The sequence below is a fragment of the Botryllus schlosseri genome, chromosome 11 (assembly GCF_051294905.1).
Source record: "Botryllus schlosseri isolate E-star chromosome 11, Bs_hap1, whole genome shotgun sequence".
Lineage (NCBI taxonomy): Eukaryota > Metazoa > Chordata > Ascidiacea > Stolidobranchia > Styelidae > Botryllus > Botryllus schlosseri.
Genome location: NC_137246.1, coordinates 28,853,663 through 28,880,156, shown reverse-complemented (window position 1 = coordinate 28,880,156; position 26,494 = coordinate 28,853,663). Strand labels below are relative to the sequence as shown.

Here is a 26,494-nt window from a genome sequence, read left to right as displayed (position 1 = left end):
AATGTTGTTCAGAGCCGAAAATACTATTAGTTGCGTTACTATATTTTCATAACGACTGAATCTCATCACGCGGTCAAGACTGCTTATGTAATCGTTACTTTCATAACATATCGCTCCTCTTTGGGATTTTTACCCCCTCAGTTTAAAAACCGCTGGTTTAGACGATTCAACGGGACTCGGCATATTTTGCCAGCTATTACGATAGTACGATGAAAATAGAAATCTTCTTGGTGACGTTGATCGCGTCATCAAATGCGCTTTCCAGCGATGGGGTGATGGTAAAGAAGGTGCGTGATTGTGCTTGTTGACGGTGAGGTTTACGTTGAGTGGTGGATTGATGAATTATGTTTTAAACAGGCGACTCTCGAGAAAGCGATCGAAATGATGGAAGAAAGTGACGATTGGATGAATTCTCTCAAATTCATGATCAACAATTCCTCTCGAGGGTTGGTTACAGTTAGGGCTGAGCACGATTCGATTTCCCGGATCTGAATCGAGGGTTAAGTCTGATGATTCGAGTCGAGCAATGAGAGAGGATTTTTTTGACTGCTGAAATGATACCCTCCCTGGCACTAAGAGTTGAGATATCAACTAAAATGGAAATGACATATCTGTGAAGTCATGGTCAACCCACAGCACTGTCACAAGTGCAATGTAAGAGGTATGATACAAAAAAAATCAAATTATCTCTTCAGCGTGATGTAGAACTGGTATTGTATTCGTGACGGTAGCATAGGGGGTACATTTTCAACTTTCCACATCATTCGCACTGTTGTGATGTCATAACGAGTACTACTCGAATGATCGACTCGACATCAAGCCTCATACTCGATTTAGAATCGAATCATTCTGGCCGATTTTCTCAAGCCCTGTCTATATTCACGAACCGACGGAGGCCCTCGATCGCATGTGCTTTCTATTCAGGTTCAAGCTCGAATCCCGTCGAATCGTCGAATATGACGGCGAAACCGGAAATACGCAAGTGAATCCGGACCCGGAAAACGGTACACAGGACGGACGGACACTGCTGACGATGGTCAACGACGTCCTTCCGTTTGTAATAGAAAACTTTACGTCATCAGCGGCGGCTCGAGGCAGGTTAATTCCACCCACGGACAGTCTGATGCAGGGATTCACAAAAATTCCAAATAGCGCAGTGGTGTTGGGCAATGTGGGTGTCTGCCGCACGCATTATCAGGTGAGTCTTGCAAAACACCGATCTAAAAATGCCCCAAGATCGAGTATATGAGTATTAGATCATTATGAGTATTCGAAAATCACTCATTAGTTCAAACACGCACCTTTTACGCGACCACAAAGAAAATAACGTCAGTTCCGCACCACATCCGAGTTATAATTTAGTATTTTCGGAGCATACCTAGCCGTTGTGCATTGTGATAATGCAGTGGATTAATTGATAAGTGTTACGTGGGTTATTGTATGTATTATGATGATGCTTCCCTGTAAAGTAGCAAGGTATGACGTCATGCCTTACCCAACTGTGCATGACCGCATCACTCGTGCTTGACCGCTTCATCTCATATATCATCTCTGGTTGATGGCACATGGAAGCCATAATAAATGTACAGCAAGAAACATGGTGTCAGAAGTGGGATTCGAACCCACGCCTCCATTCGGACAATGGTCCATGCTATGCTGCTCATGACTTCGAGGCATTTGCAAAGGAATATGAGTTTGAACATGTGACCAGCTCTCCAGGACACAGCCAATCGAACGGAAAGGCGGAATCAGCTGTCAAAATCTTCAAATCGTTACTTCGTAAAGCGACAACTGACAAAAAAGACATAAATATTGTACTGTTGGATTGGAGGAACACTCCAGGCGAGACTGTTCCTGGCTCTCCAGTACAGAGGCTATTTGGAAGACGCACCAAGACCTTGTTGCCAATAGCAACTAAACTGCTTGAGCCGAAAATTGTTTCTGATGTCATTCCATCGCTTATGGATCGGAAAAGAAAACAGGCAAAGTATTACAATCGTGGTGCAAAAGACCTCGCCCTGTTGAGTCCTGGTCAACAGGTTCGATTCAAAAGGACAGAAAATGGCTTGTGACTCGAAGCGGTGGTGATTAAGCAACTGAATGATCGATCGTACATTGTTAAGGCGACAGATGGAACGATCTACCGACGCAACAGAAAGTTTATTCGAACTACTGTAACTCGCCCGCATGCTGCATTTGACTTTGACGACATTTCGATTGCCAGACCAGCAGTAGTGAACAGCGACACTAATGGGTCGTTATCTGGTTCCAGTAGCAGCAGGCCAAGCCGTACAGTAATTCGACCAGCATACTTGCAAGACTATGTTACAACTTGATTCGTTGCTGTAATTTATATCCTAATTCGGTTCGCTTCGTTTTCTATTATTTTGTGATGTTTTGAGAAGGGGATGTTACGTGGGTTATTGTATGTATTATGATGATGCTTCCCTGTAAAGTAGCAAGGTATGACGTCATGCCTTACCCAACTGTGCATGACCGCATCACTCGTGCTTGACCGCTTCATCTCATATATCATCTCTGGTTGATGGCACATGGAAGCCATAATAAATGTACAGCAAGAAACAATAAAGACGTCACAGACATGTCACTAACGTAGATTTGCACGACGTGTTTTGGACACTGTGATGAGACTAATGAATGTCCCGTGGCTTCCACAGTGGAAAATACGATCGAATCTATCATGTCGATGAAACAATAACTCTTAGTTGAAACGAGAAACGAAACATAATTTCATTACTCGATGGAAACATCCCTTTCTAGTCGACTCTAATTGTTAAAATGATTACTCGATCAGTATTCGACTGCTCGGATCAATGTGCCCAGCCACACTTACAAGTACAACGCGGATATTGACTCTTTTTCAGCCAGAAAAAATATTTTCGGCGCCTCTATTGCGAGATCCAGAAGGTCCAATAGCGACTCTCGCTCATCCACTGGTGAGATCACGCGATAACAAAGTAGAACACTGGTCCAACATTTGATTTGTTTCTTCTTTTCAGCCTGCCATGGTTGGCTCCTGCATAAGCGAGCTACCTGTGATAGGCGCCGGTTCGTCCAGTGGAAGGTGCGTTCTTTCGGGCCATCCTCACATTGCTTGGGTTCTAGTTCCTGCCCAATCCCAGAAAGACTCCAAAAGCTGTGTCGCAGTACCCGGAGTGACGACGTTAGTTAAATGTTCAGAATGGATCGTAATCGGGGGAAGATGCGTGTACGACATGTCACGAAATCTATGATTTCATCGTGTTTCCTGTATTTATTTGTTCACATTTGAACATGTTTGAGACATTCTACATGCAAAAGCAATAGAATTGAGATGAATTTAGCAATCTGAGGAATCATGGAAAATAGCATTACCTTTGTGAGTATTTGTCAACCGCTAGATGGGGCAAGCTTGTACGGAAACTGAAATGACCATTGATACCTGCGGAGAGACACGCAAATGGCGTGACGACTGGAGTTGCGTATCTATCCGTAAGGTAAATAAGATATATCCATTCATTTGATCAGTCTAACCGAAAAGAGCGATTGTCGCACTAATTCCGGCAATATCAATTACAAAATGATCCGGATAATGGAATTGGCCCGAAATCGACCCCAAAGTCTGAAATCGGAATAATTCCGAATAATCGCAGCGGCGGAATGAGTCATTGTGTTGAATTGCTCCGGAACAATGTAGATATCAGACTTTGAGATCGATTTGTGGAGTTCATGTACGCTGGCCTGGTTTTCATTCATATTTTCGGAATCAGTGAGACAGTAACTTCGGATTAGGATCAGATTAGGCGCCGGAGAAGTGAATTGAAATGAATTAAAGTGATTTGTTGCTTAAACGGCTTTAACCACAACTAAACTAATACGCGCGTTTGATCTAACTCTGGGAGTGATACAACGTGATACCATAAATTCCCATATAACCCATGAAAACATAGAAAAACTTGGAAACAACTTATTTTATGCCCAAAATTCCATAACATCGCCAATATCTCCTAAACGGCTTTGGCCATAACCAATGTATTATGCGCTCGTTTGATCTAATTCTGGAAGTTATACAACGTGATGCCAGAAACTTCGTATATATATAACCCACGGAAAACATGGAAATCCCAATTTTATATACCCAAAATTCCATAATATTGCCAATATCTGCTAAACGGCGTTTGCAATGACCAGACTAGTACGCGTGTTTGATGTGACTCGGGGAGTTATACAAAGTGATACCAGAACCTTTACCCACGGGAACATAGAGAAGTCTTGGAAACAAATTTTCATACCCAAAATTCCATCATATCACCAATATCTCCTAGCCAAGTGGTTCCCAACGTGGGCGATATCGCCCCCCCAGGGGGCGATTTGGCGGTCCAGGGGGGCGAAAATGACGAAGGGGCGACAGGGGGGCGAAAATGGACAAAGGGGGCGACGGGAGGCGAAAATAGCGAAGGGGGCGATAGGGGGGCGATGACGCGTCAAAGCGGATGACCTTTTTTTTAGTTACAAAAGTGTGTCAAATTAGTCAACCTGCCGGTGATTACAGTTTGTATGCCCAATTTTCGGTACACAAAATTTGGGGGGCGATGATCGGTGTTGACCTTGAAAAGGGGGGCGATGGGTCGAAAAAGATTGGGAACCACTGTCCTAGCCGATTCTATAACTCTTGCTGCCTTGGCTCGTCACCTCCTTCCCATGTAACCTTTATGTCAGTCATGGCAAGTTATTTTTTTTAATTTTTCGAGTCCCGCTCACAAATATTCCCGTCTTTACTTTGGTTTACTTCGGAAGACTTTTCCAATTATAGTCTATGAGACTTTGGAATAGGGTAGGGCAGTGGCGGCTCGGGACAATATCGGGTGGTGGGGCAAGGGCTGCAAGCGACTTTTTATCAAGATGACGTCACAATGGCGTTTTCCAACGTAAACAAGTAACTTAATAATGGTACGGTAACATGAATTTCCCGGCAACAGTGATTTTAACGTATGTGCCACGAGAGGTCCGCTGGTGAGCTGTGACTTGAAGTGTGGTAACTGCGTAAACGGCGTACGGAACAAAGATTCAACACGGCTCATGTTCGCATTAGACCTGACTAATTATCTGCAGAAATGGAAATGACTATAACTCGAGAGATAGCGTAAGCCTAGTTGGAAAGGTCAACGAATTCGGACAGATACGCAATTGTTATCTCATAGATTGGGCCTGTCCTATTGAATCCAAAACATCATTCTAAAGAACTAAGAATAGCAGCCTCGGAAATTTGGTCTCGGTAGTCGGTTCAGCATAAGAGATTTTGGCCTTGAAACTGGAGACTGTAACACGACACATACGTTTTTATTACTATCTTATAGGTCTGCTGCGAAATCGCCTTTGGAAAATATATTACCGAATAAATACGTGGATGAAAGCCTTAAACTTGGTACACTGTTACATGACATTATCGAGAAGTGGCCTCATGGCCCTTTTCGGTATGGTACACTGTCAAAATTAATGCGAACAGACCAACACCGAATTTTGCGTAAATTTTGCTGAGGAATAGGCTGATCAAGTGATCAGCTGTTAGCCGCCATCGAAAACGAAATACGGTACCTATCGCGCTTGACAGGGGGTTGTAAGCAAATGGCTTGAAGGCCACAATTTCACGGTGAAATTGACATTGGAGAATATAATATCAAAGTAAATATTTGAATGCAAACTGAGAATGATATCACCATCTCAGTTAACGTTACCGCAGATACACCGGCTTTTGCGTGAAATCCGCAATGTGTTGTAGGCTAAAGTGTCAGATCGGAGCACATCTTTACCATACTCGACCTTGATAACGAAATTACTGCCCTAATCATTGAGTGTCAACCTTGAGACTTGGCACAGCGTTCGATACTAAAATCAAGACATACCTTACAAAAGCTTATGACGGATCTAGGTAAGGAGCATCGTTAAAATCAATAGAGACCAATACCGGCTTTGCGTATAATCTGTTAGCGATAAATGACGAGTCAGCTCTCACTCGAATTAGGAAACGAAATTACCACTAACACAGTTCAGTGACAAACTTAAAACTTGGTACAGCGTTCGATACTAACATTAAGACTTACCGTGCCAAATGTCATAACCGATCTCAGTATTGAACATCGTCAAAACCAATGAATACCAATACCGGCTTTTGAGTAAAATCTGTTTGCGATACATGACGGATCAGCACACACTCAACTTCAGAAACGGAATTACTACCCTAAACTTTAAGTAGAAACCCTGAAACTTGGGGCAGTGTTAAATACCACCATCACGACATGACATAACAAGTTTCAAGAGTTTTCATGGTGTGAAACCCCATTAAAATCGACCTATACCAGCAAAGGTCGACTAAACGCATATGACGGTAACCGAGTTCAGCTATAGATACGATTGTTACATCACACCTTAAGGGCACAGAGCTATCGTGCCCCGGTTGCTCGGTAATTTTATGATTAGGAGAGAGTAAATCACCGTTTCTTTATTGTGCGCGGCTTTGAGAGAATAGACAGTGAAAGCTTGTTATGAGCGCTACCGGGGCAAGCCCCGGCTAGGCATTCGCAAAGCGAAAACACAGAAGAGAATTCGATTTTTGCAGAGACTTCGCTATATATGGGCATTTACAAGCGAAAGGACAAGAAGTATACGGTTTTCGCTGTGATTTCGGTTTATATAGATAGGTGTGCGTCTATAAATGGTGAAGAATTGTTATTGAACAGAATTTTAGGTGGGGCAATGCCCCAGTTGCCCTATAGGACGAGCCGCCACTGGGGTAGGGGGAGTCTCTGTGACCTTTAGAATTGGCGAAGCGCAAGATATACTATGAGCACACAAAGCGAAATGTTTGACTGTCAAATAGATGCAACACCTGAACCAGTGACGTGCGGTGAGGTTCATGACTGGTGAGGCTATCACATACTACAATTTAACGTATAGCTATGGATGGAAAATACACAGCAGCTACATAAGTAAGGGAATGTATTGGCTACGCATTACGTATTGGCCGTCACTATTATATAATATCTACAAACAAGACTGTTGGATTCCGAAATCGATAGCGCGCTTCACTGCGCTTCGATTGAGCAATTGTTAGCGAATAGTGCGTGAGGCAGATTCGTTTGTGCCTCACCTACGCCATCGCCAACGTCACCTTCCTCGGAGATTTGGGGGGTACTGGTGCTCTGACACTGTGAATATTTGGATTTTCGGAATCAGTGAAACGACAACATTTGATTGATACCAGTTATTACGAATTCCGAGCTATTTGTGATGAATTGCATTGTCGCAGGTGAGGCACGACCAGCCCGTGCCGCACCTGTGCCTCACTTCTCCTTTCGCACTGTATTTTTGAATAATAATTTTTCAAATTGATGATGTTGGGTGAAAATATTTTCAAATTTACTTATTTATGAACAGTGATGTATAAAACTTCAATAACCATCGACTCATCGTAGGCTTTCACGATTTACACTTACTCGCCCACAAGACAGGTGAGGCACTACCTCGCCTGCCCCATTAGACCACACATCACTGAGCTGAACATACCGACAATGAGAGAGTGACAAGTGGTAAGCTGAATACTTTGATTGTCACAGGATAAGATAAGCAGTTTCAGAATCCACTTCGCCTATAGATCTCTAATAATACCGCCAGCTTGACTCGCTGCAGAAAAATAAGGTAGCAATGCGTGGAACGTAGGTGAACCATTCACAGCATGAGTGAAAGGTCATCAATCGAAGCGTGTCAGTCAGCATTTTTCCTCGACCAGACATGGAGAGAGTTGTCAATGTCGTCGCGCTATAATGACATATCGCTTCACCACAAAAGCTGTTGAAATTCGCGTCGATGCGTCACAATCGATCGGCTTTGCGCTTTATTTCGACGAATTTAGCGAATTCCCTCTGTAATTAACTGTTTTGTGCGTTTCGTCGACATTTTGATACCAACTGTCACAAAATCTATTTCAGTGATGATTGCGCCACGCTATATATCAATTGGTGACAGATGTTACTTTCTGTCTGCCCTGTGGAAATCCCCGATCATCCATTGTCTTGTTGATTGGGAGCCGCTACAGCTACTTCTGAAACAATGCGTAGCCTCACAATTGCCGGCTACAAAACAATTAGCAATGCGGAGGTAAACGGCACCCGCCATCACTTTGTCATAATTGATACTTTTTCATATCGTGGTCGAGGTGATTTATTCAAGACCAACCGATAAACGTGGGTTTCGTCTCACGCACGTTTCGCACTGAGACGCGATACAGACTTCGTCTATTTTCAAATCCTACACACGTCGATCATTTCATTGCATTTTTCTGCGTGATGGAAATCGCGGGTGCATACGAATAATGAAACTCGAGCAATATATCAACCAAGAATTCAAGAGATATTCACGAGGCTAAAGGATTGAGCTCCGAACCCGAGTTCATTGGCAAATGATGGTAGTCTGACATGGTTCATTCTTAGCGGCGTTTGAGAAGATCGTCGCGTATTGTCTAACACGCCCCGAGCAAGAAATATAATCCGCGACTTTAATGATTCAATATTGTCAGTTGAAACAGGTGGTGGAAAAAATCATTCCGCGCGAAAGTTTTAGCGAAAATATATAGGATTCCAAAATACCAACATTAAACTCGAAAGCCTAGCCTTATTGACAGGAAGTTGTTTTAGTCACAGATAGAAGAAGCGTGTTGCAGCCCATAAAAGCCGAATCTAATTAGTCTTGTTTTGAAGTCTGATGTCACAGCTCCTCCCTGTGACCGCAACAATGGCAGCTAAAGTAGATTCTTGAAATATCTCGTAGGCGAACAGATTCAAGTGGATACGCCACAATAGAAAAAACGACAGTTTATTATGACATCAACAACCGTCGCTAAGCATAGGATAAACAAATTTCAGTCGCATTAGTTGTACAGTACTCGATTTGGAAAATTGTCACGAGTAACTAGGAATATCTAGTTATCCAAATATGCAAGTCATAATATTTTTACATGTATGATGACAAGAAGGTCCGATGGTTCAAAATGATTCCGCGCAATCAAGTTCAAGCATGGAACTCGTAGTAAATTGACTCAAAGTAAAGCAACTCGTTGACTAGAGATTTCCTGGCCGATCATCACATATGGAGTCTCGAAACCCGATGTTGTGTTTTAGTCGGTGTCAACTTTGGATCAGCGTCCAGCTCACACCTACTGCAAATAGCTCAATGTTGATTTAAAACATCACGAATGCACATAATATAAGCCATCGTTGTAGTCCACTCCTCGAGGATACAAGTACAATATATTTATATATAGATGTTGCGAAAGGTGCGCTAATATGAGGAGCGGCCTAAAGCAAAGATTAATCTCCAGGATTACGAGACGATCATAGCTCCTGTAATTTGATGTTTAAGTCGGAGGTTGCCAAGATCGAGCGCAATATATGTAGGATATTGGGACGTGTCGCGCCGGGGGAAATGTAGAAGGTGATTGCAAATGTCACGTGATAGGCGGTAAGAAGCGTAATAAATTACGATGCCACTTTTATGAGATGTATTTCCGATAAAGCAAGCATTCGAAAACGGAATTTAGTTGAAAGAGGGTCGCTACATTTCGCTTTCAGACATCAAGAAGCTGTCGGCGTTGAGATTTTCAATAAAGCCGCCGATATACTCGTTTTTACTTCAAATGACAATCGTTGGAAGGGTATCGAGTAGATGGAATTTTAGCAATATGAAAATATCGTGCGATGCAATTCTGTACCCAGTTATTTCCGATCCGAACCAATATAAGCGAGAGATCATTCGAAAAGCAGTCATTGCCGTACGCAAAAAATAGAATTCCGACGCTTTGTGATGCAACAGAGCGTTCAGGCAGATTGTATGTTTCCGCAATCGTGTAACGATGAACAACTGAAATTTGCGACTTAATGGACGTTAATTACGAGATAGAAAAAGCTAATAAGTTTAACACAAGTGGATGTCGAAGTCGAGACAAGATTTTGCGGGCACTTTTCGAAAGCGTTCAAGTTTAGAAACACGAGTCAGAACAATTATCATCACGAAATATTCCGATTGAAGTATCGTAATATAAAAGAGAGGACTCGTTCATATTTAGACGTTGAATCCAAATCCGACGTTTCGTGATTTTAAACCCAATTTTCTTTACAGCTGGATAGATAAGATGGCGATATTATTTGAAGCAACTTTTTTACTCTGCCTAGTTGTGACATCATCATCTCGATATTTATCGACGAGCTCCACAAGAGTAAATACGACAAATTCGATCGAGCAAATCGGCGTGAATATCGAATTCGACGGGGTTGAGCTCTCGGAATACTTGAGATGTTCGACTTGTCTCAACGAATGCGTCCGAAGCCACGACACTCTGAGTTATTTCTTCTGTCACAATTGTCTGCGATCTTGCGCCAACCAAACCAAAGCGTTCATGTACTTTTTCAACACGCACCAATGCTCTGTCAAGTCAGCCGATCAAGTCCATCTACCTCAACCCCCGGCCAAACCCAAGTCAGCCGCGTCCACGGATTTCCTCGACCAATACATGGACAGGCAGTATTTCTCAGATCAGTGTAAAGTCACCAAAAGAGAATACGATGATCTCAAAGCAAAACTATCGAGATGTCAAGTCGATTTGGGAAATTACAACAGCGGTTGGTACACGTCCGGAGACGGTTTAGTATATCCGGAAGGGAATGTGGAATATGACCAATATAGAGATTATACGAGCGATTACGAAGATTATCCCGTAAGTGGCCTGGATAAAGAGAATTCGGCCGAACCAATAACCACGGACCCAACGACGACCCTGCAAATGTTAGACGACCTTGAAACCACCCATCCCGAGATAGCTCGCTTCTTACGTAACAAGCTATCTAACAAAACTACGTCGCTGGAAGACGACATCGAAATTCAAAATTTCACGAAAGAAGAAATCGTGAAAATCATCACGAAATTCGAGTCCATGTTTGTGACGAAACAGCAATATGACAAGCTGACTTCATTTCAATGGAGCAACGAGAGTTTTTTGTCAAATCTTAAAATCGGGAGATCGGCCGAGGAGGAAGAGGAGGAGACTGTGGGCAGACGAGCCGCGTGCCCCACGAGATATAGGGTGAGACGTTTCTCTTGTGTAAATGCGTCAGCGGAGATTATCGTTTGACAAATGATACAGTCGATTATGCGGACTTGATATGTTTGTAGAAGCGACACCGAACTGTTTTCGTGATTTTGCGAGCGAACGAATGTTGTCGCTGGCAAATGGAGCGTCTTGTCGAAACCGCTTTCGGTTTATGGCTGATTTATGATAGGAAACGATATTATTTCGACATTGCTGCCATCTTTGATCTTTTAAACCGATTTCGGCGACTACGGTTCGGATCAGTTTGCTATGACAACGTCAAATCGGAATTTTCGTTCGAGTCTGTGATTAAATAGGCTATTAGAATCACAGAACTTCGACATTGAAACAAACGACGCATTGATATCGCCGAATTTATTCCCCTCGAAGCTTTGTGACTGACTCTCATCAGGAACGAACGTCAGTAATTGCGGCAGCGACTGCAATCGAATTGATACCCTACGTTGCAATTTCTAGCTTCTTCATAGCTTGTATGTTTACAGCACCGAAGTTTTAGAGTGTCGAATTGCTGGTCGCGCATCCAGGCCCTTCAAGGACTGTAGACATGATAATGGGAACAAAACATCGTAGTTCTGCGGTGACCAAGAGCTTTGCTGCAGAACTCCAGCAAATAATGTCACATCGTAACTAGAATTGTAATATAGAACCCAACGCAGCAGGGCGCGTTTTGAGACGGTAGAAACGTCCAAATTTCAAAACCATAACCGAATTCGAAGCATAGAAAAAATGTTGTCGTTGAGACATAATAATGACAATGACAAGTACACAATCTCGCGCACGGCAGATAACAACGGACGACGCTGCGACTATTTCCTCATAATTGCTGTTATCGAGACGACATGCTTCGTTTCGTATTACCCTCAGCGGATTTGATTCCATTCTGCGATAGGGTAATGAGAGGACCGCCTTTCGCTATCTCAAATATTTCTTCGCCTCTAATTTCAACGAACGATACAATGATGATGACGTCATAGGCTCTGACCATTCTCTACGCGGTATGAAAGTAGAATCTCTATATTTGGAACGAATGTTTCAAATCTATGGTTTTACTTCCACATTTATTCAATTGGAGTGAATTATTTCCGGAAATGACGAATTGGCGGGATTGATAAGACATGGTAATTTACCGCTTTTCCGTTATTTCATCACTCAGTACCACGTTGGGATGTGACACTGGGTCATTATGGCGCGAAATATCGACACCGTGTGAATTGAATCGCATTGTATCGCGATAAAACGTGAATAGAGAGTAGCACCGTTTAAAGGAACGAGACACGAATCGAAAATCGGGCAGGGGTCGTTAGAATTTGAGCGAATTTTCAAACATTGGATGTTTCAGGTCTACGCCCCTACAAAGGCGGTTCATCGCTCCGGCAATGTGGCGGTTCAGGTACTGCAGTCGGACGATTACCTGCAGCCGTTCATCTACGCAGAGTGTGCCTTCAAGTGAGTTAAATGCTATTTCTTATTTGTGCGTCGTGCTGCAATCATTTGAAGATACTCGTAGACAAACCTGGGCAAAGTGCGGCGCGGTCAATAGGCTGAATCAACTCAACAGGATATTCGTTTACTTTGTAGCCTTATCATTAATATGCCACGATTACGATGCCTACGAACCTTGTATGCGCCATCGACATTCAAAATAAAGGCAATGTGGCAACGTAGTAGCAATTAAAGTTACAAGAAATCACTCTTTTCATATAGTTTAGTTCAAACCTTGTTTGTTGTCATTGTCAATTAGACTTAGGCATTATACGGTATGTGTTTGAAATTGTTAAGTGATACATTTCCAAATCCCTAATTCTTAACACAATTCAATCAATGATCGCAATTAATATATAAATCATCATATCTATCACCCATAAAGGATTAACGGGCATGCCAAAAAATAAGACAGCCGAAAACTGAAATTCAAGAAGGTTTATACTTTAGACCAGTGGTTCTCAACCTTTTTTCAGACACGCCCCCCTTCATGATAGTGAAAAATTTCGCGCCTCCCTTATCGTCATATCGCAAAATCCAACCGGGATGCTAACAACCCCAACAGATTGTTTGATGGCATGGAAGGTTATGACCGTTGATGAAAGAATTCATAAATATAAAATTCGGTAAATATATAGAGAAACAAGCGTGAATTGGAGGTAAATCGCGCAGAGCACGTAATTTTTTTCAGTTGACCGCTTCTTCGCGCCCCCTTCAGATGCTTTCATGCCCCCCAAGAGGGGCGCGCCCCCCAGGTTGAGAACCACTGCTTGAGACTTTCGAGCACTAAATAATTGTATGGGAGTCAAGGGTGAACCCTTCCTTTTAGTTTTTGCCAAACATGTCGCCGAGAATAGGGATTTTAATTATTGTCGGTCCTATGACAAAAAATACGAAACACTCGGTCAAGGTAGGGCGAAGTTCAGAAAAATGCAACCTTCGCTCAACATCAAGACTAATAAAGCTGCACTGCACACGGCTCAGAAGGTAGTGATTTAGAAAATAAGCTCTGTACTATTTCATATACATTTCAGTGCAGTGGTTCTCGAACTGGGGGGGCGTGAAAGCATCAGAAGAGGGACGCGAAGTCGAAGTTTAGTGAAATTCTTTTCGCGCTCCGCGCGATTTACCCGTAGCTTACAGTTGCTGCTCTGTGTATTGTCTGACTGTGATATTTCAGAATTCACTCATCAACAGCCATAACCTTCCATGCCACCAAACTATCTGTAAGATTGCTAGCATTCTGATGAGGCGCGGAATTATTCACTATCATAAAGGAAGGCGTGCCTAAAAAAGTTTTTGAGAACCACTGATTTAGAGTATTAATAGAAGTATGTCGATAGTGGCAAATATATCGACTCATGACGGCAAATCGATTTTTTTTAATTAACCGTCAATTTCTCAATACATGACATGAACACATTCCCTGGGCTGCATTTATTAACAATGTAATTTTAGAAATAAAATTAAAATACCGTGGAGAATATGGTTAAAATGTTTCTCTCGGCCCGCCAGCCTATTCTCGACTTCGCATTTGGCCCAGGGAAGAAAATAATTGTCCACCTCAGCTCCTGGAGGTACAGAGCTTATATACAGGGTTGTACCGTAGTCACAAGGTTCCCAGTCATAAGTCAATTTGACTTTTATAGTTTTGAATCGAGTCAAGTCGAGTCATTTCCAAATCACCACCTGGTCAAGTGCAAGTCAGAGAAAAACGGGTCGAGTCCAAGTCATGGTGTTTATGGTTCATATTCGAGTTCAAGTCAGGTTCAGACCAACTCACTTCAGCGAAACTCATAGGTGAAATCGAAGGCCTCGGATTCATAATATTTTCATTCTCACACACTAAACATGTTTATTCAAACAGATAAAATACCGTTCCTGGCCTAATCTTCAATTATCACTTTTGATATGCGGTACTTGAATAAGTCATATAGAATGTCTCGAGTCATATCACTTGATTAAGTCATGCTTAATGACTCGAGTACAGGTCGAGTCAATACGCCAAATTGACTCGAGTCATTACAGCTCTGATCGTATATTGAACATGGAATAAAGTATTCAATTGTAGATTGAAATTCTGTACCTCCTACAAATTCTAAGATTGAACAAATTATTTGATCATTCTTTTTCTCACAGTAAACCCACACGAGGGGGCTTGGCCGACGCCGAATGTCGAACAATATCAGTGCAAAGAACGGCGGTAATACTCGTAAGGAAATCAAAAGCGAGCGGTTTCAACAACTGCTCTCCAACTGAAGACGGCGAGAATTACATATGCCGCGAATGGATCAACGTCGCCGGAGCTTGTTCGTTGTTTCTATGACGACGGCGGCACGCATGTACCGGCAAGCGTTTCGTTAACGGTTACAGTTGTCAACAGCCCTTCGTGACGTACTCGCGTTTGGTTTGGCGCGGGTGCTTGCACCATACCTTATAAATTATATATTGCGACACTGTGTTGTTCTTGTTTCCTCGTTTTAATAAATTATGCATTTATTTGATGTTCATATCCTCGAAACATCGTGAGAATATGTTAAACTTAAGAAAGTGTGTTACGTGGCTCAGACAAAACTTAATGAATTGCAGTAAATGCAAAATAGAGAAGCATTTCTCAGGCAGCTTCGTCCTCTGAAACGGTCGCCTAGTACATGCAGTGCTCTTCAACCGGTTTGCAAGGTGCAGCTTAATGCACGCCGAAATATTCATGGTGTGCGCCAGTGCGAAAGGGCAGGCTAGACGAATGTCTATGGTGCATCAGAACCTTGTCACACTAAAACAGGCATCCTTTACGGGGGTCCGCGTGTGGTGTTTTTGAGGTTCATGAGCGGTCGAAATCCGCGCATCTTGAATATACAGTCAGTCAATCAGTGGGTAGATTGATCTGATCCGGCGATTAGAAAGTAGTTGATCAAAAATATCAAAATGTAATATTTTTGGTAGTAATGTGAATGGGATCCCACATAAGAATGTCTAGTAGATCTCCTTTCGTCACCTACATGATTCTGTCGGAATGAGCCCTTCTCCTAAACGTTTCTTTGCCGACTGGATACCTTTTTCATAATATATTGCAAATTGACCCCACTCATAGCTAAGTATGGGCCGTGAGCCAAGCGTGTAAGTGCGCTATTGACATGTTAAGTTAAGTAGTATTGCCGGTTATATGGAATCGAGTATTGAGCTTTGAAATTCCAACACTGGTCAGTTAGTTTGTGTCCAGCGAATTCGCTATCGGCATCGTTTTCAACAATATGAATATATATATTCATTGGTTAATGTCGCAAGTAAGCAGGGTTAAGTGGCGCATGAGTTAATCACAAAAACTTGTCGGGTCCACCAGATCAAAAAGGTTGAAGTGAACTAGGTTAGTAGTTCCCTCCTAACTGAGAAATCACAGACGGCCTTAGAAGGAGATCGCAACGACATTCTGCGAATGGCTCTTCAAATTGCTGCGGTTTACGAATCCCAACAGAAGCCGCTCGTTCGCATGCCGCTTAAATGTCATGAGATGTTCACAACACGAATTAACGGCGGTTGAGGCGCGCTCCTTGTAGATTTGTGGGAAGGCACGCCATGAAAGACATCGCGTAATCCAACAGCAGTTGAAATGTTTTCGATTTCACATTTCACTATAAGGCGGATCATCCAGGAGCGTCAACAAATTGATTTATGAAACCTCGAAGTAAAAAGACTCGTTAGTTTTGATGCGACACTTAAAAGGTGGAAATCATCTGTAGCTTTACTGCGACAGCAACATGACTCGCGGCAATTCTTTACGCGTCTCAGCAAATCACGCTCCAGACTGATTGCAAGTTGACTCACCTCGATGCAGTGCTTCGCGAGAAGTGGTCGTATGCCTTTCGGAACTGTAAATTTCGCGCCTTGGTCAGTCGTGACCTTCTCGTTGACTTTAGGGACCCCCTCAAGCGCGCGGTCGGCCGGTTTCTGTCCCAAGGAAACAGTCGTCAACGCGGGTATTTATAATGAACCACTTTTGTCAAATAGCATGCAGTGATTGCCTAGGGTGACATCATGAGGTACACGCGTGATGGCATTGCAATGATGTGACCATAATTGCGACGCTCGTGAGGGGGTAACCACGTGGCGGTTTGCGGCTCAGTGTACTTGGTGATTCAACAATGATTGAAGTACTCCAATCTCGGAATCGAGTAATAATTTATTAATTCTTACGATTCGAGTCGAGTAGGTAGACATGATTCTTTCCATCGCTATCATTATATGCTCTTATTACAATATAGAGTTAACGTAGAAACGAAAATGCTAAGCTCGATCGTCTCCGTTGCGGAAAGCTGTAAAACGAGGCTGTGTAACTGGCATTGCATTCTTTGTGATGACAAAATCAACATATTTCAAATTTCTACATCGTTCATACTATTGTGATACTGTCATACTGTCGAACCCGACTCGACTCGAAGCCTAATACTCGATTCAGAACCGGATGAGTCAGGTAGTCGATTTTCCGAGCCCTATCGGTGACAAAATAGCAATCTCGTGCGAAATACGGCCACTGTAGTGCGCACAACAACAAGATCAACCTGAATCCTGTTTCCGCATCTGTAGTTCATTTCGCACCACGACCTCCACAGCGCTAGGTGCCGTTCTCGCTCATCATACGTGATCTGGCAGAGTGGGATGATTTGAGACCTCGTTTAGTTTGACCGCGGCCGAAATAGCGACGCAATTCGAAAGGTTCGAGGTTCGCGGACCTACCTGCAGCAGTTCGAACGATGCGAGCAGTTCGCCGGCTTTCATGCTTCCGCGATAGATTTGGTACCAGTCGAGCTGCGGGGGGAATTTTTTCTCGTACGGTTCAGACGTCATCTTCACCAACGGTTTCGCCATTGTTCGGCCGATATACTCGTTGTCACCCTGGCAACCAGAACAGACATTCGTGCCCGAGAAGGCGTAGTACCGATTGAAGAGTGTCGATGAGTTGCAGGTCGATTCCATACTTGCTACCCAGGTGTTAGTTATGCCCCGTGATGACGATAGCCCAGAGTAAAGGCAGACGTCGTAGGCATCTGACGCGTTCTCCACATCTGTTATAGGCTCGTCATACGCGCAAGCGGTGTCTTACAAATGCGTTTACAGTGGTTCGTAACCTTTCATAATTGAGGAACCCTTACGCTAATCTGCAAGGCGGTCAATATTTCACTGAGTCACTAAAATATAAATCTATCACACACAGCTACTACATTATTATAGATTACATGTACACAAAATGAATTGAGCGTTAAAAGAACAAACTCATCACATTAGGACTTAGGACACAACGCAAACATGAATATGAATATTTATTGAGAACTGCCGTTGCTGTTCTCTTTCCGATACCAGCTCAGAAATGTGAGGGATCACCTTGTAAAGTGTCATCGTATTGCTACGTCGAAGCGCATTAGCGTGGTATTTCAGAGTGACGTGCTTTTGATTTCGAGCCCCAACAGCCTCTGCGCACTGCACACGCCGTGCCAACACAACTCTCACAATTCGAGGGATCGAGTCGAACTTGCCAGCAGCTAATGATGGCCAAGAAGCGCGTGTCATCAAAAATCATATGTAAGAATTGTTGTTTCGCCTACTATGGTTACTTGCTTTTGCCTACTATGGTCTGGTGATTTACATCAGGCCGGTATTGTATTATGATTCCTGATCTGCCTACTTGTGACACGGCCTGCTTCTAGGCGTTCTGTAAGACACCATTTACGCGGATCAGTGGCAAGGAGGTGCTTAGATAATGATCCAATGCCGAGGTATATACATATGAGTTGAGTGTGTGTCTTGATCTCTAGCGGAACTCCAGGGACTGGCTCAGGTATCCCTTGGATTCCTGGACTAGAACAAAAGTGGGCCTTGCTACCAGTCAGCATATTAGGGAATAGGGTGGAGTGAAAAATGAAAATTTTTGAATTTCAAAAAAGGGTATTGATATGTGGTGCCAAATAGTAAACAGATGAATCCTATCATAATTTTGGGGTCGTTCACCCTCTACTGGTCGTGCAATTTCACCGAACGAGCCAAAAACAGCTAATTTCGACATATCTGGATCATCACTCACACTAGAAAGTCAGTTTTGGGCTTAAAAGATGCAGAAGCAACATGTTTCTATCTCACTTCCATAGAACTTACCCTTAAAAATGAACAGAAAAAAGTTACAAGCAAATTTATGATTTTATAGGTAAAATTAAGCACTGAAGCAGTGGGTAGGATGTTAAAAGCGTGTAGTGATTGATCTTATGACTGAGCAACATACCCTATCAATTAGAACTACTTTTCAAAACTTGCTCAAACAAATGAAACCCCCTCCAAGCATAAATAGGGCTTGGGCATCGAATAGAGACTGCTAAAACTGTATTTAAAACAGCGTCCATTGGTAGTGCAGCGTCACGATAACGACCCTCATGCGATTTCTTACCTAAATGCTGTGGTAGGGTTTGTATCATATTTGTGCTCAATGTTTAAGGATTTAAACGTAGAGATGGCCTCATCAGACAAAAACTGAAGTCTTGAAAGCAGATGAAATCTTTCAATACTAAACATGATTTTAATGTTCGTGCACACTGATACTCATGTGATACTGCTACAAAAATCTTCTGTTTCCAGTATAGAATTGATGTTTGTGTTTTGAATGTGTATTTTCAATTTTTGTGCTTTCATTCCGGAGCTTTGTGACAAATATGATACAAACCCTACGACAGCATTTTGGTAAGAAATCTCATGAGGGCCGTTGTTATAAACTTACCGATATCGTGACGCTGCACTACCAATGGACGCTATTTTAAATACAGTTTTAGCAGTCTCTATTCGATGCCCGAGCCCTATTTATGCTTAGAGGGGGTTTCATTTGTTTGAGCAAGTTTTGAAAAATAGTTCTAATTTATAGGGTATGTTGCTCAGTCATAAGATCAATCACTACACGCTGCTTCAGTGCTTAATTTTACCTATAAAATCAGAAATTTGCTTGTAACTTTTTTTCTGTTCATTTTTAAGAGTAAGTTCTATGGAAGCGAGATAGGAACATGTTGCTTCTGCATCTTTTAAGCCCAAAACTGACTTTCTAGTGTAAGTGATGATCAAGATATGGCTAAATTAGCTGTTTTTGGCTCGTTCGGTGAAATTGCACGACCACTAGAGGGTGTACGAACCCGAAATTATGATAGAATTTATTTGTTCACCATTTAGCACCACATATCAAGACCCTTTTTTGAAATTCAAAAATTTTCATTTTTCACTCCACCCTATTAGGGAATTCCTAACATTGACCCGGTGTAAAATGTTTATTGTAATCTGAAGACCGCAAATACTAAAGGAATAGCTGAATAGGCTTACCACCATATCTTGGTCGAAAATCTCAACGATCACGACCGGCGGATCATCTTTTAACTCTTCGGCTCTCCCGTACAAAACGATTCCGTCGATCACCAGAGTTTCATCCCAAGTCGGACTCAAAGTCTCTTCTTTTACCTTCAAGTCATTTTCTCTCATTTACCGCCATTTCTTACAAACGCAGAGCCGTCACCTGTGTCGCGGCGGAGCAGGTCGCAAAAATAACTTTCGCAAACGGGTCCGAAAGTCCCGAATCGTCCGCAGCTATTAAACCTCTCGCCATGTATATGTGCGCGCGCAGTTCGAACGTTTGCTTCTCTGCAGGAAGAGTAGAACAACGAGAGAGTTTTGAGCTTTTCCAGATTAGATTGGGTTAACGTTAGAGAAATAGCTTATACACAGATTTTTTTCAAGACTGGATCATAATCACTCATTCATTGGTTTATTAGCCAGTTCAATGCACCACAAAAATGCGATGCGATACAATGAAAAGATAGGAAGGTGTCGAAGCGACTTGGAGTAGTCTATAGAATCAGAACCTTGGCCTAGGCCATGTAAAGAGGAGGCATGCACAGTGCACACTTAATGAAAAGTATAGAAGATAGTATGGAAAAAGCAAACGACAAGAAATGGGGCGGCATGTCATGGAAGGCGAGATCGATAGGTCAGTCGTGGTCCGGTAATCCAGAGGATGGACTAGGCCACACGTAGGCCACACGTACAAGGTACAATATTCACTAGCGATCGACATCACTCGCGACAATCTCACTTTTTCACTAAAACGAGTGTTACGTCATGATGGGGTGGTTAACCGAGTACAGTACGACCTCTCTAGCAACCTAGCTAGCGATCGCTAGTGAAGGGGTGGAGCAAAAAAACAAACCACGTCGCTAGCGAACCGTGTGACCTACCCTTATGAATTAAAATTATAGCTACGCAATGTTTTTCCAGGTTAGATTATAATTAGAATTCGCAAAAACTTAGAATATGAATTAAATTACTAATAAAGCCTTATGCACACTGGAGTTGGCGACGCTGTTGGGCAACAATAGGAGAGAATCGCAGAAATTCGATGCAAACCAGAGTCGCCGAGAGTCGCGATTTTGGCGGTCGCCGACGAAATTCTTTCTCTAATTTACGTCGGCGTACCGGTAGAACATGCGCTACTTTATCATCATCATCATTGGTTTATTAGCAATTTTATCAGTTCAATACACCACAAAAAATGCGATGCAATGAATAGACAGGAAGATGTCGAAGCGACTTGGATTTGTCTATGGAATCAGACACCCACCTTGGCCTAGGCGATGTAAAGAGGAGGCATGCACACTGAATGAAAGTAAAGTATAGCGTATAGAAAAAGAAAGCGACAAGAATAGGGCGGCATGTCATGGGAAGCGAGATCGATAGGTCAGTCGTGGTCCGGTAATCTTGAGGATGGACTGTATTAATTTATTAGTAATTGCTTGTATTTTGACTTGAATGTGGGCATGCTCGTTGACTGTCGGATGACCGGCAGGATACTGTTCCACACATCAGGTCCGGCATATTTTATAGAGCGATGATCTTTTCGGTCGATCATATGATATTTGGACGACGTGGACGTGCGTGTGTTGTACTTGTGCGCTTTTGATTCACAGGTAAAGAAATCATTGAAATATTCGGGGCAACGACCGCAGTGGAACTGATACATAAACTTGACGATTTCTAGTTTCCGCATATCTTCCATGTTTAGGACGCCGAATCTCTTCAGCAACGACTTGTTGGATGGGCAACCAGGCCCCTTTGGGGCTCTAGCTATGATTCGGAGTACTTTATGCTGTAGTTTTTGCAGTGGCTTGAGTGCAGTTTTACTGGGAGCGACATCGTGACAGGTAGGTCATCGAATGATTCTCTGAGTTACCGCTTTGCGTGATAAAATAGCAGGAGCTTATTCATTTTAGTGATGAATATGAATAGAAGAAAGGCAGCTATTTCAGTTAGAGCAATTTGGGCTTACTATCTTTGTCAGGAGCAATCTCCCTCTGCAGAAAGGTGAGTGAAACATTATTATTGCCATGGGCGTGCTCCGTTCACGGCATATGCCTATTTGAAAGAAGTCAAATACACAGATAGTCAGTTTATGTTTCTTTAGATCATATTGGGTGCATGAATTGTGCGCCGAAAGAGATACTCAATCAGAGTTTGTGCTAGCGGAAAGCCCTTTAGCTGGTGGGGATCCCGAGAAATGCCACACGTAGGCTATTTCAGGATGACCAGTTTAGAGTTCCACACCTTACTGATGCTTATCCATGACAACATCAAACATGTTGACACTAATTTTTGCAAGGCTATCTCTTCAAAGAAGAGATTGATTCTGACTTTAAGGTTAGAATAAATTCATAATTCAGCTGTTGCCATAAGCCCTATGCAGTACTGGTACTACTGCAATTATGCATTGCTCTAAAGCTCAGTTTTTGAATTTATTTTGCCTGGAGAATAGATCTCGGTAATAACAAAGGAAGCCATGTAATACCGTATTGAGATGATTTATGTTATCATGCTGTCTAATAAGGTGTGTCAATTTATAGTCAAATAGGTGAGATCATGAAATAAGTTGTGGACAAGGCTTCCATAATTGCTGTTTCGGCAATTATATATGAATATTTCTGATCAGTGAAACAATGCGATCTGAAAGTGACATAGTTATGGATAGTAAATGTATATTGAAATCGTTACGAATTTCTATTTCATCAAATATATTTTTGTTATTTGAGCACAAAAATATTTGTATGTTCAGTGCACCATTAATCATTTTTCAGATACCTTATCACGGGAGCCGATCAAGTACAACTGTCCTTCTCCTTCCGTGTTGGTCATACGACAGTGGGAGTAATTATTGATGAGTGCTGCAAAGCAATTTGGGCTAAACTCGCACCTATTGTTCTTGCGCCCCCCTCTACCATGGACTGGCTTCGAATTGCTTCTGAATTTTCAGATATGTGGCAATCTCCCAATTGCATTGGTGCCCTTGATGGGAACCATATAAAGATTAAAGCGCCACTGAATTCTGGCAGTGATTACTATAATTACAAAGGCTTTTTCTCCATTGTTTTGTTAGCTGTATGTGACGCTCAGTATCGATTTACGCTGGTTTTTATCGGAGATTGTGGTCGTCGCAGTGATGGTGGTGTATATTCCAATTCCACTATGGGCCGTAGATTTGAAAATGGCACATTGGGTATTCCATCACCTAGCCTTTTACCATCCTCCGACATAATCATGCCGTATTACTTTGCATGTGATGATGCATTTCCACTAAAAGTGGGAATGATGAAACCATTTCCTGGTCGTTTTTTAGATGCCAACCAAAAAATGTTTAATTATCGCTTGTGTAGAACAAGACGTGTGATTAAAAATGCCTTCGGCATAGGCTACTTGCTGTACGTTTCCAAATATTTTACAGGCTTATAAATTGTCATGTTGAACGTGTAAAAGCAATCGTGCAAGCTGCTGTTGTGCTTCACAATTTTATACAGAACAAGAATGGCTCAAGGTTGATGTCATCATCAGCAATTCAAGGGGATAATGTGAATAGTGATGGCCATATGGCCATATGTTGGATGGAAATTGGCGCTGGGCAATCCCGGAAAATGTCAACTTGCACCAACTCTCTTCATTTGGCATAAATTTTCATACTCTAGATCAGTGGTTCCCAACGTGGGCGATATCGCCCCCCAGGGGCGATTTGGCGGTCCAGGGGGGCGAAAATAGCGAAGGGGGTGATAGGGGGCGAAAACGGACGATAGGGGGCGATGGCGCGTTGAAACCGCTATATTGGAGTCTAGGACCGCAATCGCCACACCCCAGATCCCCAATTGGTATGGGACGCCAGAGCTCGAAGAGTTCCAAAATTCTTTCGTGAATTAACATAAATTAGAGTATTATTTTAGAAATTCATGCAAATTTTTCAAAAATTTTTCGCGCTGGGCGCGATTTAGTGATGTCTCATTTCTTGCTTATTGGATACCCTTACCCCAGAAATAATACCCATGAGATACAGAAAAGGGCATCTCGGCGTCAGCCATTACCACGCCATGACGCAGCAAGGCATATGAAATTTCAGGCCATGTAACATGCGACTTCGAGCAGTGCGCCAGAACGAAAAAAGCTTGGCGGAAAAGGACTGTCTTTATGCTGACCGACTTCCATATATTTAGCATATACGATACACATATATGTTTAATTGTCCATAGGCGCCTAAATGGCTGGCGCCAAATGTTCCTGTCCTGGCAATCAGAATCCCACAAGACAAATGCCATCTCGCAGAGAAAAAATAATTGCCAGTGCAGAAATACCAATTCTAAATCGTGTTCGTCTTTTAGTTCAGTACGTATGGGCGATTCGAATGGCTTTTGACATAGCAGACATGCCACGAAATGCCATCACGTAACGAAGTCTTTATATCCACGGGTCCGCCCGAATATTTTTAATTAATAATTACGGGCACTACATTTTCCAAGAAACCTCACTCAGCTCTACCGGTAAATCTGAATAGCCTACATGATCAGGGAAAGGATAAAAAATTGACAGCAATTAATGTGCAATTCCCGAACATATTGACCGATTTAATCATGGATGACAGAAATTGTTCGCGCTTCACGCGAATTAAGTCGACTAACTAAAGAGTCCAACAATTTTTGCTGAGAAGTAGCGGTAAAGAGGGATGGGGGGAGGGGGTCTGAGAGGCTAAGCCCCCCAGACATTTGGTTTATCATCATATCGGGGGCCTAAGACACACATTTTGGGGGGTGACGAAGTGCTGTTACGGTCCTTTTGGAGTCAAGTCGGAGATATGACCTGTTTTAGGTCAAATCGCCGGTGATTACAGTTTGTATGCCCATTTTTTGGTTCCCAATATTTGGGGGGCGATGATCGGTGCGGAGCTTGAAAAGGGGGCGATGAGTCGAAAAAGGTTGGGAACCACTGCTCTAGATGCTGGCTTCTACAGATCTCAGCTATTGAAGTACTTCCTGACAGTTGGTGCAGTTCCGTGGCAACAGAACCAATGACTATTCTTGTGCATTGAGTAAATTGCAAATGGTTCGTGAAGTTGAGATGTGTACAACTGCACATTGATGTATTGGCATTGAAAGTGAATAACACTTCTCGTTTCTCATCATTCTGTTATTGCAGCAATTGATGATCTGTTGTTGTTGTTTTTAGTAGTCTCATATAACAGAGTTTACTACCCATTATGGATATTGAATTCAATAGAAGATTAATTGATTTGATCTCACAACATACCTGCCTTTGGAATGTTCAGTTACCACCTGCCTTTGGAATGTTCAGTTACCAATTCATAAGAAGCGGCACAAGTTGGATGAGGCTTGGACCACTATTGCCGAACAACTTTCTACCAGCAGTAAGATTTTTTTTGCATGCCTAGTTTGTTTGACGATTTTATTCATTTGTTGATATTGCAACTCCCTTCTATATTTAACATAGAATTTATCCATGGATTTGTCACAAATAGCCTCATTTTACATGTTGATCCTGATAATATATCAAGTTTACTGTTACTTGAACCACACCATTTGTACTTATTAATGGTTTTCATTATGGCTGTCTTCATTCCAGTTGATGTATGCCAGAGACGATGGAATAGTCTACGCACTCAATACGGAAGAAAGCATAAAAAGCAGCAAGATGTTCCCTCTGGGTCATCTACTCAGCCACCAGAAACATGATATATATCATAACTTAGCCGTTGTTTTGCCGTTTTCGTAATGGCAGCTTGCATTACATTGTCTGCATTAAGTTGAAAGCATAATTTTATGTTCACTTTCTCGTATTCTCATATTATTCTACTCAAAACGGGCGTCAATCGCTATTTCACATTTCTTTACTGAACATTTGGACCTGCCGCCATAGCCATCGGCTTATATACCATGTTAGTGTGGGTTGTAGCTAGAATCAGGATCAAAAGAGCAAAAGTTTCCCCCACCCAAAGATTGGTCTTGGGCCCCCATAGAGTAGTCAAATTTGAAGTTGAAGATTTAATTTAATCAATAATATTGGTAATTGCATTATATTGCGTTTTTAATCCTATCTCAGCGCCCGATGTCCAGATTTACCTGAAGAGCAGGGCGTGCGTAATTCATATTTATAGAATCTGGTATCTTGCAATAATTACTTTATTTTATGTTGTTAATTCGTGACCTCCGGTCTGTTATATAGCCAAAAGATATTGATTGTAGTGGCCCAAACATAGCAGACTAAAAGAAAAACTTGCGTGAGACACACACACAAATTACCATGTCTAATGCTCTGTGGCTGCCCGGGTGCAATTTGCATCGTGGGCGCAGATTGAAAGGAATGGACTGTTAGTCACGCCCACCCAGCGCGGCTATTGACAATGGACACATACCATAAGTTTCGGCCAATGTCTTTCTTTAGTAGCACACTTCATGGAGTCTCATGTTGGCCGAAACTGCATATGTCTTATGTGTCGATGAGTGGTATTGACTAAAT

The 26,494-nt window shown here is 42.4% G+C and overlaps 3 protein-coding genes across 9 annotated transcripts in view; 2 read left to right on the top strand and 1 right to left on the bottom strand.

Moving 5' to 3' along the window:
• LOC145450526 (otoferlin-like) overlaps window positions 1-26,494 on the bottom strand; it is a 69,748-nt gene that overhangs the window by 23,655 nt on the left and 19,599 nt on the right. For 6 of the 7 annotated variants that reach the window (XM_080329047.1, XM_080329048.1, XM_080329050.1 and 3 more), the window contains 5 exons: window positions 20,175-20,299; window positions 19,985-20,119; window positions 17,372-17,530; window positions 17,197-17,280; window positions 16,463-16,585 (listed from right to left, as the gene is read on the bottom strand). In XM_080329047.1, the coding sequence (XP_080185173.1) occupies window positions 16,463-16,585; window positions 17,197-17,280; window positions 17,372-17,530; window positions 19,985-20,119; window positions 20,175-20,299 (626 nt within the window). The remainder of the gene's footprint in view (window positions 1-16,462; window positions 16,586-17,196; window positions 17,281-17,371; window positions 17,531-19,984; window positions 20,120-20,174; window positions 20,300-26,494) is intronic. The other variant, XM_080329052.1, reaches the window with a different exon arrangement.
• LOC145450530 (uncharacterized) lies at window positions 120-3,359 on the top strand. Its single transcript, XM_080329056.1, has 5 exons — window positions 120-287; window positions 358-446; window positions 925-1,198; window positions 2,886-2,957; window positions 3,021-3,359. The coding sequence occupies exons 1-5, from the start codon at window positions 210-212 to the stop codon at window positions 3,252-3,254; spliced, it is 747 nt and encodes a 248-aa protein (XP_080185182.1). The 5' UTR covers window positions 120-209; the 3' UTR covers window positions 3,255-3,359.
• Window positions 8,575-15,144, top strand: LOC145450529 (uncharacterized). Its single transcript, XM_080329055.1, has 3 exons — window positions 8,575-11,131; window positions 12,498-12,604; window positions 14,780-15,144. The coding sequence occupies exons 1-3, from the start codon at window positions 10,184-10,186 to the stop codon at window positions 14,964-14,966; spliced, it is 1,242 nt and encodes a 413-aa protein (XP_080185181.1). The 5' UTR covers window positions 8,575-10,183; the 3' UTR covers window positions 14,967-15,144.

Excerpts from the sequence above, each read along its gene's own strand:
- LOC145450530 (XM_080329056.1), top strand. The coding sequence starts at position 210 with ATGAAAATAGAAATCTTCTTGGTGACGTTGATCGCGTCATCAAATGCG. Across the intron at positions 447-924 it reads ATCAACAATTCCTCTCGAGG|GTTCAAGCTCGAATCCCGTC; the intron begins GTTGGTTACAGT and ends CTTTCTATTCAG. Across the intron at positions 2,958-3,020 it reads CGACTCTCGCTCATCCACTG|CCTGCCATGGTTGGCTCCTG; the intron begins GTGAGATCACGC and ends TCTTCTTTTCAG.
- LOC145450529 (XM_080329055.1), top strand. The coding sequence starts at position 10,184 with ATGGCGATATTATTTGAAGCAACTTTTTTACTCTGCCTAGTTGTGACA. Across the intron at positions 11,132-12,497 it reads CGTGCCCCACGAGATATAGG|GTCTACGCCCCTACAAAGGC; the intron begins GTGAGACGTTTC and ends TGGATGTTTCAG. Across the intron at positions 12,605-14,779 it reads TACGCAGAGTGTGCCTTCAA|TAAACCCACACGAGGGGGCT; the intron begins GTGAGTTAAATG and ends TTTTTCTCACAG.